Source organism: Megachile rotundata, chromosome 4, assembly GCF_050947335.1.
Source record: "Megachile rotundata isolate GNS110a chromosome 4, iyMegRotu1, whole genome shotgun sequence".
In the NCBI taxonomy this organism is placed as follows: Eukaryota; Metazoa; Arthropoda; class Insecta; order Hymenoptera; family Megachilidae; genus Megachile; species Megachile rotundata.
Genome location: NC_134986.1, coordinates 18,389,352 through 18,404,416, shown reverse-complemented (window position 1 = coordinate 18,404,416; position 15,065 = coordinate 18,389,352). Strand labels below are relative to the sequence as shown.

Here is a 15,065-nt window from a genome sequence, read left to right as displayed (position 1 = left end):
TTAATGCTGTATCAGCTTCTTGGAATCGTTTCAATGGGTTAGATGGAACGAGTTCAAACTGTAAGAAGCTCATGCACGGTTGTAATTTCAAGAATTAGAAGATCAAGATGAAAATATTTGCTCTTGTACGTCGATACGACATTTCGAAATAAAGAATATTCTTAAAGGTGCATTGCTCAAATTGCCATTGTTATCTGTGAGTCATACGTGTGTATTTTTGAACAAAACAAAATTTGCATAGATACACGTACTTTCGTATAAACAAGACTTCTACGATACTTATTTCAAATCCTTCGATTTTTGAATTCTAACTTCTAAACTATCTCTCGGCAGAATAACAAAGTTACGGTTTAGAAAGTCAAAACACTTATTGAGCCGAGTGTTTGCATACGTAAAACCAAATATTTGCGCGCGAAATGAAAAACAGCAAACAATAATAATCAGACTGTAACGCGATACCCGTGTTAACACGGATGCGTCCACAACGAGCAGTTAACACTTCAAACGCGCTTGAACAAATTCGCTGTCAGTTCATTGTTCGCGACGAAACGTAAAGTCGAAGATTCAAACGTTTCGCGCCAAGGTACACGCGAGAAAAACGTAGGTATCCGAACAATATCTATTATAGCCATTCAAATAAGAGATAAAATTCTTCATTTTTAAAGCAGGGATTAGAAAGTACGATTCATTGGATCTATTGTAGTTAAAATTCTAGCCGAAGGAAGCTATTGCCTCTGAGAAAGGGACTTTGGAAGACGGGATAGAGTACGGGTCACAAAAGCTCCATTTCTTCAATTTTACAGTCTACCTGGGTCGGTTAATACCTGCTTCGATTACGGGAGACTGACTATGAAGAAAAGGAACAGAGCTGTCGCTAGAGTTTGTAGCACCCGAGACAAAAATCGATATCGGTGAAAACTTATTTAGTACTCTCGCTATACCGTCATAGATAGTACTGCTACATATTAGATCGCTACACATTATATTACCATATACCATACGGTATACCCGAGCACTATATCCTCTCAAAATTTGATGTCGGAATTATTAGACACGACTTAATCAATTCTGAAAATACGAAATTTCTCGTATCGATACCTCGGTATTACAAGAAGCGAAACGAGAGGATTAAAATGAAATAAAACGCGAATATTGGTCGTTCGTTAATCGAACGCAGTACAAATTTATGTTGCAATAACGCTTTCGCGGTTTGAAGTACGCCGTGGTATCGATTAAAATTTGTCGAGGTTATCGGTTTAAAATTAGTTCATCATTGACGTTCGAATATAATATTTGAAAAGCTAATAGCACACGAAACGAAACGTCGAAGATAGCGAACGACATTATTTACTTTCACTTGGTAGTGCCCCCTGTGTTCGTGCGCCTCGGCGAGCATCCTAACCTCTCTTCCGCGGAAGCCACTCTTAACGCGGTAAATAAATCAACGGAATTCCTTGAAAGCCTTATTCCGTTAAAAAAGCAACGGTCAAGGCGATTCCTGCAGCTCGAGATTACTAAAACCAGAGTCCGATCGACTCTTTCATCGCTCCGATTATTCTGCCGAATCCCGGCAGGGTAGAACATAACCTCCAATTCGTGCGCATCGTGCTCCGTTTCTACCACTAGCCTCCCTTACAAAATCGGAGAATAAGATCAACCGAACACGCTCATCCGCGAACGAACTGATTCGAAAGTCAGATAATTTAAATGGAAGAAACAAAACAACGCGTCACGGAGTAAGACACTGTGCGCGCGTGTTCTTTTTTTCCACACGCTTTTCCAAGTCGAGTAATCGAACGACGAACACGATGAAGTTTTACGAGTACGATATTCCTACAGAGGTTGAAAATAGAAACGAAGCACGATTCCACGGCCTGGCGCCTCATATCGAACCGACGCCTTCGAACATTTCCAGCAAAGAGAGGGTAGAGTGAGGGAAACAGAGAGATACGCCTCCCTCCCCGGCGGCCGGTGAACGCACGGTATTCATAAAAAATGAAACGGTCACTTACGGGGTAGTACATCCCTTGCGGAGGAAGAAAAAACGCCCCAGAGCCCCACAGTTTGAGGCCGTTTTGCTCCACCGTTGTGCGAGAAAACAAATCCGACACTCCGTACCGCCTCCCCCTCCTCGCCCACCTCCACTACTCTCCTCTTCGCAGTCGTGTCGCTTTCCTCTCTCTCTCTCTTTCTGTCTCGGTTTCGTTCACACTGTACGCGATCCCGGCGATTCCTTCTCTCTTTCCGTCGCGCGTAGATCGCTTCTGTGTACGTTGCTGTGCTCGTACGTGCAACACACAAACGCGACGATAGACGGTGCGGTGTTTTTCACGCACACACGGACACAGGCGCGCGCGCGCCGATCACACGCACCAGAACGGACCGAGACGACGCACGATAATCGAACGACGAGGTTAAAAACTGTTTCACGCGCGCACGACCGAGCGGGACCCGCGAAATAGGCGACCACGAACGACCGCGATACTTCTACGCTTTCTTTCTCGTCCCTCTGATACTCTCTTTCTTTGTCTTTACTCGGATACCTTCGTCCTATGGCACGTTCTCTCTCTCTTGCGACTAACACACGACCGTCACCGTGCGTGGTCCCCTTGCGACTGACGATCCCGCTCCTAGCCGGCGCCATCGGCGCGCAGCGTCACTGCGCAGACAGCGCCGCGCATCGGCCATCTTACGTACCAAGCGAATCAAACTCTATCGAGACGCACGAAATGTCTCGATTTAGGGTAGGGTTCAGATTTTTTCTTAAAACTCGCTTTACTTCAATTTCTACCCCGATCATTCTGTCAGACGTGACGTATTAAACGTACAGAATATCAAGAATATTCTATAGCATTCAGCATGCTGGTCTTTAATTAAGATACTGAAATTAAAACGTTAACTAACATAAATTCCACTTTAGAGAGGAATTTAGAATCACAAACATGCGTTTCCGAGAAATTCTAAAAGAAACACTAAAGTACTACGAGAACTCTTTAGAAGCATAGGAATATCTCTAAATTACGACTTCGGTTCGACTCGGAAAAATCCGGACGGAATCGGACGAGAGGCCCGAAAGTATTCTTCTATATTTGAAATTTTGGACCGCGAAACTTCCAAAATTTAAAAGTCAGTAATCCAGACGAGTGTAATTATTTGAAAATTCGAACATTTACAAATTTGAAAGATTAAAAATGTGAAAATGTAGAAATTCGAAAGCTTGAAAATACTAAAACTTCGAAATTCTATATTTGAGAAGAATGCACTCTCGGAATCCCCTCGAAATTTCTGTGAAACCTAACAGCTCAAATTTCGGACATATCAAGTTTCCCGCATATTCCTGTCTAGTTTTGATTGGTCGCTCCTACGTCGAACGAGAAATTTATGGAAATATAAAACGTTTCATTTACCGTGAACGTTTGTTACATTTACTGCCGTGCTACGTCGTCGTTGCCCGCCGCGACTACGATGCGACATAAGATTTATGCCTATGATTTACTTTTTCCCTCGTTTTATTCAGTTACACAATTACGTTGGTTCGACGCTCCAATGAAAATTAAATGAAATTTATGTATCGTTCTTTTCAACGTTGTATTTTTCAATATTATTTTTGCAGCAATCTACGGTTACCATGATTCAATGTACGTAGCAAATATTTTTCACTTTTATAATGACGAGTGACTAACGCTTTGTAACGCGATTGTTTTGTCGCCTTTTCTGTTTGCGCTTGCGAAATTGCAGATGGTTTATGCATTTGGTTTTGTACAGATATAAATCAATTGTTCTCAGAGTACCGGGAAAAAGGTTGTTCGTTATTTCGAACAACAAATAAAATCAATGGAAACAAATTCGTGGATAACGAATTAATTGAATTTGTCCGTAATTCGACATGTTTAAATAAAAAGATACGTTGAAAAATAAAAATACCAGGGGTGATTGAATTGGTTCTACGGATAAACACAATTTCGTAATACAAAGGTGTATCGAGAAATAATAGTTTCGAACAAAAAAAATGTTTATTAAAATATTATATAATCGAATAAAAAATGTAATTAAAAACACAGCAGACATCTTCTCTTCCAAACAATATTTGCGTCGCGCAATTATAAAACTCCTCTGCTGATTAAAACAAACTGGTACGCTTTTTCATTAACATTTCGTTAATTTCCACGAGTTTTTCCATGATACAGCGAATCGTAAACGGCACGAGACGAAAATTGTCCAGCAAACCGGGATCCAATCATGCCCCAGCACGTATAATATCGAAGGTTCGTTATTATGCTCGCGGCGCACCGTTATTATGCATATATTAGCACGCACCAAAGAGATACAAGGAAATGAAACCATTATCGAAAAGCAGAAAGCGGATTCCGATTCCGAGGAAAAGCTTACGCTGCTCGAGATTGCTACGGTCCTTTGCGAAATTATCGTTACTAAGGCAATCGTATCCGAGAGCAAACGTTATTTCCCGAAGCACGCTTTATCTTTTCGAATCGTGCAATTCAAGTGCTGACCGGTGAATCGTGCAGCAACTTCTCCACCACTTAAGAATGCACAGATGAATCTCTATTGTTAACATCCTGCATAATGAATGCAACTGAATCAATATCGAGAGTCGTAAAACAACGGCGAACCTCGTGCTTTTAAAATGATGTGTCACAGGTAAATACTTGCGTGCTATATAATCTTGCAACGTGATCGATTTCGAAATATAAAAAGCTTGACATCGTTCAGCGACGTCAGAGTTTACAAAGCACTACAGAAATTTCCTTGCACTTGAATGAAACTGTACAAAGCGCTCCTAACACAAAATGACCGTCTGTCAATTACAGCAAACGGATTACGATGAAATTCGTGTATTATTGTTTCATTGATGTCAATCAAACTATTCAGGCTACGAGCAATTTAATACGACATTTTGAGGAGGCACACGAATTACGTAATTGACATAACAGCGTTTATTTAACGAATTTAATCAGGAACCTGGCTCTCCAAAGGGAAATGCATTATTAATACCTCTATGTCCCGTTTCCAACAACGTAGTAACAAACCAAGTAGATCTGTCATTTTATCAGCAAAAATCGAAGAACCTTACCTAACATATAATCTGTCAAATGAAATCGAATGTGAGTTGAAGTAATTATTTTCTCATTTAACAATTACACTAATTACAAGGGAATTAAAGTGATCAGCGATGTCTGCGCACGTGTCCCATTTGCAAACAGTTTCTCGATACACGTGCGCGAAATCATCGCGTGAATCATTTGGCCACCTCTAACCTTTGGTACACGAAGCAGCACACAACGTGACGAAGCGTGCATGCACCTCGCTGCATCGTCGAAACTTTCACGACTTCCAGCCTATTCCTTTCCCTATCGTTACGCAATGTTGCGTGGAGGACGATCGAAGATGGATCGTCGGACGCGGTCGGTCCGAATCGATGCAGCTCCCTTTGGAACGTCGGAGCGAACCCGGAGTTGACGGCAGCTGGAAAGTTCTGGAGCAAAGTATCGGAGACAACGAGATCCCGACAATTTATATTCTGGAATCCCGCCAGGATCCATCGCGTCTGTCGGCCGCAGAGGGAGACGCGAGTAATGTCAAACAGCAGACCGCGAGGTCACGTTGCAGGTGAAAATCACGAACTAACGGAAACTTGGACACGCGTGACAATCTGTTTCACTCTATGGAGCGGAAACATTGATCTACCGTGAGAAGTTTCGGACCGCGAGGCGAATTTCGCAAATAACGCCTCGTATGTATTCGTAAAATATTTTCGGATACGTGATCTTGCTAAACGAGCGGAGCGGATGTTTAGAAGCTACGTAAATATACGACGAAAAGGAAGTAGCTGGAAGGTGAATGTAAATTTGCAGTCACCGCCTGCTGACCCGTCGGTTTGTGCACCGAGCTGAACCGAAAGCTTGTCGCGAAAATGTTGAAAATGCGGTGACACGGTTATGAATGGATTCAGAGCGTTAAATCTCAGATCAAGTTTATTTTTTTCCGCTTCGCAGTTGGGAACAAACAGCGAAATATTGCAACGAAATAAAATATTTAAACCATAGCAAATTTAACGTGTAAGGACATAATTATATTTAGTTAATCCTTTCGTACACACGGGCTACATGCTTCGCGATTTATCCGCGATCCATTACCTCGTTTAGCCAGTCAGAGTACACCGACTATTTCAAATTTCTGTTTTTTCATACTTTCCAATATTCTATTTATTCGAACGAATATTTTTCGATATTTATTTACCGATTCGAAACGAGAATTTTTTGGAAGATTATTCGTAACATTTAATTCTAGCTTATAAGGTATCTGTAGTGCAGTGTAAACTGGAAACAATACATTTCTTTATTTCCGCTGCACTACACCAGATTCGTTCAACGATATCTTCAATGTATCCCTCCTTATTATTGTTACGATAAGATTGTATGTGCCGTTACATCTTCGCTTGTTACCACAAGGTAATACCGTGGAGATCCATTTCCATCTAGAGTGCGTCGAGCGCGTTATTCTAAGCACCGTGGCTTTTGCACCCTCTCGTGCCATCCCTTCGTTTCTATGGTGATTCGAAGAGGGACAGCATCGAGCAAGTCTGACTCCCTGCAGACGAAGGGATGATCTATCCAGGATGGAGGGTGCTCCATCCTCTCGAAGGAAACAATCATTTCGCTGGTGATTATTGAAGTAACACCAGACGGAAGACTGGAATTACGTTTTCATGAAATCGTTGCGATGTATCAAATATTTATTATGGGCAGCGGACACTTTTTCAATTTTGGGACTTAAGACCTTGGAAATTTTGGAATTTGGAATCTTATTTCGGTACTTCGAAATTTGGGGCTTTAAAATTTTTGAACCTCGAGTATATGGAAAGTTAAAAAGTTGTCCCGAGGTTCCAAGAAGTACCAAAGTTCGAAACTTCCACGAAGTCCGGAATATACTAACTTCCCGAAGTTCCAAGGATCTAAATCCTAAAGTTCCGAAGGTTCCAGAGGTTTGATGTCCCAAAGTCTGAAACGTTATTTCGAAAATGTCCGACCAGCATAAAGAGGTGACAACTAACGAGAAAGTAGGTTTCGCAGGTGCCGACTGCGTCCCTCTGGTGGCGAGTAGCGAAAGTTAAACGGCAACCATAACGGGAGGAAGAGAGAAACGGTTGGACGCGTCGTCTCGGTGATATTGCCTATCGACGTCGGCCATCCTCTCGGCTACAGGCTCCGCTGGTGCAGTTTCAAGTGCACTCAGGGTGGCCGCGTATTTTTAGAACCCTCTACGCGGGTTCGTAGGCGCGTTGCAGCTGGAGCGCACATGCGCTCGCGTTCTTGCTCTCCTCTCTCTTCTGTCCGCCTATGTGTATACGTATATCCCCGTGACACTATAAATGTTTTACGGCTGACCTCACCGTGGGGTAAAAGAGCGCGAACACCCGCCATCGGGACAAATTTATCGAGATCCCTGGACGGAGAGAACACCGCGATCGGACGCGAACGATTCGTTGACGATCGGGCTTTTTATTGGAATAATGGATGACGAATGGCGATGGCGGTTGGTAAATGGCTCGTGGTCGACGAATAAATTTTTGGCGGAATAATGGCGGATTATCGGGAACAGTTTCGATGTAATCGGTGCAATTGGAACTTTCATAACGTTTATTGGGACGAGAGGTTTATTGGAACGGGAGACCGGTTTTAAAGCACGGGAACTTTATGTTAGACTTACTGGGATAAGTTTAAATCCCCGAGGAGATTCTCGACAAAAGTCAACTATTTTTTCAAATAAATTACCGTCAAGTATTCTGAAATAATCGTACAAATTCCTTAAAAATGTCGAAATATTAAACTCGATCATACAAGAAATATTACCCGCGAGGAAATAAGAGGAACGACGATCGGAATACGTAGATCGCATTTCGATTTATATGTCGCCCTCGTTTCTCGGTTTTTACGACGACTAACAAATCCTCGTGCCTCGCAAATAGCGCGAATCTACAAGAAATCGTGTCGAGGGATGGTAGAAGAACGAAAGGACAAAGGATCATTTTACTGAAACGGTTGACTATCAAAAGGATCACCTCGATTCTCGGATTTATCTCGTACCGTCAGCTGGTGTCGAGACCAACGTTGGACGACATTGTTGACAGATAACTCGAGAAACTTTCCCAGGGAGAAAAAAAAATATATCCGTCCTTAAAAGGTACAACTCAGCAGAGTTGTCTAATGGTAATCCATAACGAGGAACAGAAATTTATCTTGGCGACTGTAAGTGTGCTCGATGAAATTGAAGTCCTTCGAGATTGTTGCTGAAACGTACAATATCGGAGTGTCTCGATGTGAATGAGTTGAAGAGGAAGATGAAGAGGAGGATAAAATGGAGGTGCTAGGATGCAGAATTTATAATTATTGCATTTCGCGTTATATTGCTGTGCATTGTATTATGTACTGTTGAAGATTGATGCGTTATTTCGCCACGCGTTATATTGCCATACATCATATTGTAACGCATTAAGGATCAGCATGTCATTTCGCATTGCTATATTGCCACATATCATATTGTAATGGATTAAGAATCGACATGTCATATCGCATCGCGTTATATTGCAACGTATCGTATAACAATGCATTGAAACTCCATGTATTATATCGTCACGCGTTATATTGCCACACATCGTACAATAACGTGTTGAAGTCGAATGCGTTATATTGCAACGCGTCGTATGACAACGCTTTGAAGATCCATTCACTATATCGTTACTCGCTATATTACCTCGCGTCGTACGATAACGCGTTGGTGGTCGATATATTATATCACCACGTGTTATATTGCCATGCATTGTGTAACAATGCGTTGAAAGTTCATGTATTATATTGCCACGCGTTATATTGCCACACATTGTATAATAACGCATCGAAGTCAAATGCGTTATATTGCAACGCATCGTTATGTCAACGCTTTGAAAATCCATTCACCATATCACCACTCGCTATATTACCTCACGTCGTACGATAACGCGTTGGTGGTCGATATATTATATCACCACGCGTTATATTGCCATGCATCGTATAACAATGCATTGAAACTCCATGTGTTATATCGTCACGCGTTATATTGCCACACATCGTACAATAACGCGTTGAAGTCGAATGCGTTATATCGCAACGCATCGTATGACAAATCTTTGAAAATCCATCCACTACATCGCCACTCGTTATATCACCTCGCGTCGTACAATAACGCGTTGGTGATCGATACAGTACATCTCCACGCGTTATATTGCCATGCACCGTACAATAATGCCTTCAAGATCGATGAGCTATATCGCAGCTCATCATATCGCCACGTATTGTTCAATAAATCCTTAAGTGTCGTATCGCAACGCGTTAAATCGCTGAATGTTGTATTTCGAATCACCGCGAATTTTACGACCAGACGTTACACGACGTTAGTTGCACGTCGACAGTTAAGGCCTGCATAGGTGCTCTTCATATATTGCCAATTCCGAGAAGTTGAATGCGTACATCGATAAGTGTCTCCACTTCAATCCTTAATTTACGACGGCACTATATCTTGGAAGATAGGTATACGCCTTGATCGACGTCGTTCAGCTGGGAGCTCGAGGTTACACCCTAAACCTCTGGAAACTGCCTACTCTCGACAAGGGAGCACCCTGAACAGGGGTTTCCATGACGACTACAAGAGAGAATTGTGCCGATAGCCAGGGACGACCAAACCTCGAAATGTTAACCCGTGCAACACTATGTTCCTCTAACGACATCGTTGAATATTTGCTCTTGAAAATTTTATGACAAGAAATCTCTTGAATGGCTCTGAGCCACTTTGAACGTTCATCAAAGTTAAACATTCACTCGTTTTTTACATTTCTTCCTTAAATAAAGAAAATCAAGATTCGATGATAAGCAACGTCTATTTGTAAAAATAATTCTAAGTTGTCTAAAGAAAGGTAAGTTGCAAAAAGCATCTTCTTGTAATTTATAAAAGTGATCATCGAAGAAGGTTTCAAGAGAGGAAAGAGCAATAATGATAATGTTTAACGCAAAGTGAAACGAAATTTATAGGACGAATAAAGTAATATACGTAACTAAACCTCGTATTACTAAGCTCCCTCTCGGAAGCTTCAGACTTTCGTGCTTCAGACTGTCTCGTCCACGAAAAATTGAGATTCTGAAATGATATAAGAGGCAAGTTCCTCCTTGTTATAACTAGATTGTGAAAAGGAAAAATGGCAAGGAAAAGTTCTCTACATTAATCCTTTTTATTCGAACGTGCATTCAGATACTTTTCATCGGCTTAATGAAATTTTATGTACCTTCTATTGAAAGTGTTTCGCGTTATTAACCCGTGAATTTAAGAATACGAGTCGCGAACTCCGTTGAAAAGTGTTAATTAACCGTCTCGAACTTTCGATCCGCTAATTACTATAAAAACTGTATACAGACTGGTTCTTAATCGTACCTTAACAAAAGTTTGGAATTTGTTGAAACAGAGCGATGAAAATATTCGAGTACAACGAGGCGTGCATTAACCCGATGCTCGAAAATCCAAACTTTCAACGTTCGGATATATCGTTGTACCGGTTGGGAAGTTGTAAAAGTCCGGGCCACTTAGCTTCGACTCAAACTTACCGGCGAAAAATAATTCCAACCCCCTGTCGACGTACGAATTTTCCTGCTGCGTCCGCAAAGTGCACTTAGGGAAATTTGTTGAAAATGTACCGTAGCCGGCTTACTATAAACGTTGATTCGGTAAATAACGGGGTATCGCGATCTCTTAAGGGCTTTTAGTTGTCGCGCATCGTCTCCCCATATACAGCCAAACGAATTTATCGCCTTCGTTTTAAGGTCGACCGCGACTTACCGATGGAGTGGGAAATTGTCAATAAACGCGGTAAATATTTTATCCGCCGCAGGGACCGCTTCTGATAAACTTCTACCCTTATGAACCGTGGTCTATTCTGGTCCAGGGACGTTTTTATGAAACCTATGGCAAACATCCTGTTGGAAGTTGCAAAAAATTGAAATCGGGAAAAATCGAGCGAGAAAATTGCATCGTAAAATTATAACGTAGGAACAAAATTTTCGTTAGATATTTATTTTATAAATGGAGTCGCTGCGTGTTCGAAATAAAATCCAACGGCGAATAAAAAGGAAGGCGGCGAATTCCCGGGAGTCTGCATCGCCGAGTGATACAAAAATAAAAAAACGTCGACTAAAATTACTTTTACTAATTTCGGACGGACCTCCCCTTTCACGAAACTTCGACCGGCTTCAACCTATAAAACCCGGTTTTAAGAAACCGTAATCTGCTCACGCATTTTTGAGAGAAATTGTGATTGTAAATTGTGAGTTGCAAATTTATAATGATAATATAGTGGCAAAATTGACGATGACTCTTGGATTCAATTATACGAGTAAAAATCTTGGAGCTGAAGTTAAATTATGAGGACTTATAAAGCTGGTTGTTTAACAATTTGTAAGTTAGACAATTCGAGAATTTGACAATATATGAAGTTGCAAAATCAGTTTGTATACTTGTAAACTTGTACATTGATGAATCAGATAAATTTATGAAAATGTTGTGCATTAGATTTTGTAAATTGGTGAACTTATACATTTAAAAATTTGAAGATGTGAAAGTTTGAAAATTTGTAAATTAACAAATTTGAAAGTTTGAACAAAGTTGGGGAACAAGGAACAACTGGAAGTTGAAAAATGTGTAAACTTGTAAATATGTGAATTCCAAAATTCGAATGATCACAAGTAAAAAATACGAATGTTTAAATATTAGTGAACTGATATGAACATTTGCAGCATATGGAAGGTAAAAAATTTGAAGATTTCCGAGTAATATCGTAGACGGATTCTGAGGTTTACGGTATTACGTGAGCAGCACGTGTTTCTGCTTCCTGTCACTAACAAATCGCCTGGTCCGAATTGTATGTTTCTCTTCCGATGCGTACACACCGGTAACCTCGCGGTTGGAAACGCCGACAGATCTCAGCAGCGCCTATAAACACGGTGAACATGTTTAAACGGACCTTGGATCCTCTCCCTCTAATTTCGAAGACACCATTTCCCAGAAGCACTCTAAAACAGTGTGCTCACGAGCCTTCTTTTGTGTGCGCGAGGACGAGCTCGTTTCGAGAAAACAACATCCACGACGGCCGGGGTTGATTCACCCCCTGACGAACGCTCGGGGCATGTTACACAGAGGGTTTTCTGTAGCTTTTGTAAATAATAGAGTGCTGTGTAAGCGAATGGGAATGAAGGAAGACGGTTTTGGGGGAGAACAGTCCGAATGATAAATTGAAACGGGGGTTGGACGGAGTTAATTTAACGGGAATAAGATAATTAGATATTAAACCTTCTTACGATTCCCTTACTTCTGATATGATTTATTACTTTTTTATCATTTTAAAAATTCTCGTTTAATTACCTTCATCTACTTTTAGCTACACTCTTCGTCTACAATTTAAATAATCTAATTACCTTCGTCTACTTTTACCTATACTCTTCGTCTACAATTTAAATAATTTAATTACCAATATCTACTTTTACCTATACTCTTCGTCTACAATTTAAATAATTTAATTACCAACATCTACTTTTACCTACACTCTTCGTCTACAATTTAAATAATCTAATTATACCATGTGTTTAAGTAACACATTGTGTTTATTAACACGAAATTGCAAATACGTTACAGGATTTGTTCTTGCGCAAAGAACAACAGCAAATAGCAAAGAAAAATAACAAAAGCCTGGAAAGTTCGTATCCAGGGAGATAAACAAAGCCCGAAATATCGAAATGAAAGTTCAAACGTTTAAAGGATCCCACAAAGGTCGGAGTCAAACGTTAGGGCGTCGAATTAAAATCGAGGAAGAAGGAAACGCTGTAAAGTGGAGCAGGAAATCTATAATCTTCTCCCCTTTCTCTTATCGTGCATCGTACCTCCCCTGAAATATTTCGCGACACGCGAGCTCGTTCGCCGCGTTTAAAACAACGACCAGATGGAATTCTTTCGAGCGATTATTTCGAGACGGCGATCCTACGGGACCCCTTCTGCACCCGTGAACATCCCCTGCACCGAGAGGATCGAATTACAGGGCTGTATCCTGGCAGCGATTCAATCTTCCAGCTAAATATACACGCGATGTATATTTGGCCAATTGGTTGTTTCAGTCTTCTATAGCGTTTCAAAGTGTTGCGAAAATACCGGAGAATTTTTATTCGATCCACGTGGCGCCGAGGAATTCGATCGTTTCAAAAATTTAGAACTTTTGCAATTAAACAATTTTTTAAATTGTAATGTGGATGTAATTGTTATATGAAGATCTAGCTGCAGAATTTCCTTGATGTAGGAAATTTAAAATTACAGGAGCGAACCATGGCGTGCCAGTGTTCCATTCTAAATATTCTCTAGAGGGTAGTAAACTATTTTCGGCGGTATCCCTATGGTGCTCTACTCCAATTAAGTTGTTCGATAGAAATTCATGTAAGGTACGGGAGCAAATTGTTACGTAAAGTGTTACATAAAAGCATTAACCTCGCTTGAAACCGATATTAGTCGATAAAAATTTGTTAAAGCGCGTAGAAAAATCCTTCGACGCACAGCTGCAATCGATATCGTAATTCAAGTAGAAGAAAGTCAGCAAAAAGCGAATGCGTGAACTTTATAAATTCCACGAAACAATCTAATTTCTACGTAATCTCGGTACAATAAATTCTGCTTATAGTTGTACATGATAAATTATTGTACGTGTTTGATAAACGGAGATGATAACATAGGACGCTTATGAACGTCGATAAAGAAGTTTCCTTCTGAAAGTTGGATATTATTAAAAATATTTCGAATATTCTTAAACGAAGCTCAGTGGTTTTTATATTTAAATATTTTATTAGTTTTAAATTATGTTTGTATATGGTAAAGTATAATGATAGGAAACTACTTTATCGCTTAAGGACAAGTACTTGACGAAGGAGAACGCCTTTACGAACGCGAAGTTGATGGCGACACATGTCTTTCTACTTTGCGCCATCTAGTACTTCGTTTCGTGATTCAACAACGTTTGACAAAATTTAAATTTTAGGTAAAAATGAGCACGAAAATATTTCACTGCTATATTCAACATATTTTGACAATTAATACATAATAAATAATCAATATATATTAAATATTCAATATTTATATACACACGACAGAATAACTTCTAAATTCTCATCATCTGCATCGAAATCGATTTTTGTAAAAATAATAAATTTACACAAAATTCCTTTAAATAATAATTTTCAGATATGTTATTCAAGCTATTATTACAAATACCATACGTTAAAATCATAAAATATGTTATATATTCATATATGATACTCTACTTTCGCAAAGATTCTCAAGTAAAAACTACCGTATCTACCAAAGCGACCGTACATACAAAGAAATCTGTAATTTATTCACGACATACCCAGATTTCCCAGTTCAACTGCTCCCACTCGTGGTTCAGGGATATAGTCATCCTAATATTTCTCAGTCGAATGCTTCTGATCATTTCTTGCGACGATTTTTCAAAAGATTTCGAAAAGAGTCTTCGTGGTGTACGCATGACGATCAACAATAATGCAAAACTGTTCGAATATCGTTTGCGCGCGTTTCTTCGTTTGTTCGCTATCGCCATCTGGTGGTCGATTTGTGGAACTGCAGTTAAGTCGGTAAAACAGAGAGCATTTTCGCGCAAAAATTCAAACGTGTTTATAAACTCTCATTAACAAAGTACGTACAATTAATATGTTCTGGAGTAGCAAGTGCCACCAACAGCGTGAAATTTAAGACATGATTAAATTTATGAGACGTATATTTACGCACATGCAGATACGTTATAAATAAACAGATACATTATATGCATTTATACATTTTTGTCATCTATATTTGCTAATTTTATGTATTTTTAAATATGATTAATTTTATGAGCATCGTTTCTGTGCGTTTTCAAGAATAGTAATTCAGACCTTATAAAAGGAGGTACGAAGAAAAAGATTTAACGTTTAATT

The 15,065-nt window shown here is 40.0% G+C and overlaps 1 protein-coding gene across 12 annotated transcripts in view; it reads right to left on the bottom strand.

Annotated features, from left to right (window-relative positions):
• LOC100878167 (RNA-binding Fox protein 1) overlaps positions 1-15,065 on the bottom strand; it is a 341,805-nt gene that overhangs the window by 203,953 nt on the left and 122,787 nt on the right. For 4 of the 12 annotated variants that reach the window (XM_076530961.1, XM_076530962.1, XM_076530964.1 and 1 more), the window contains exon 1: positions 2,013-2,638. The exons of 2 other annotated variants lie outside the window; for them this stretch is intronic. In XM_076530961.1, coding sequence (XP_076387076.1) covers positions 2,013-2,024 — 12 coding nt within the window. In that variant the 5' untranslated portion in view covers positions 2,025-2,638. Of the gene's footprint in view, positions 1-2,012; positions 2,640-15,065 lie in introns of those variants that run through there. 6 more of the 12 variants (XM_076530954.1, XM_076530958.1, XM_076530959.1 and 3 more) reach the window with 3 other exon arrangements.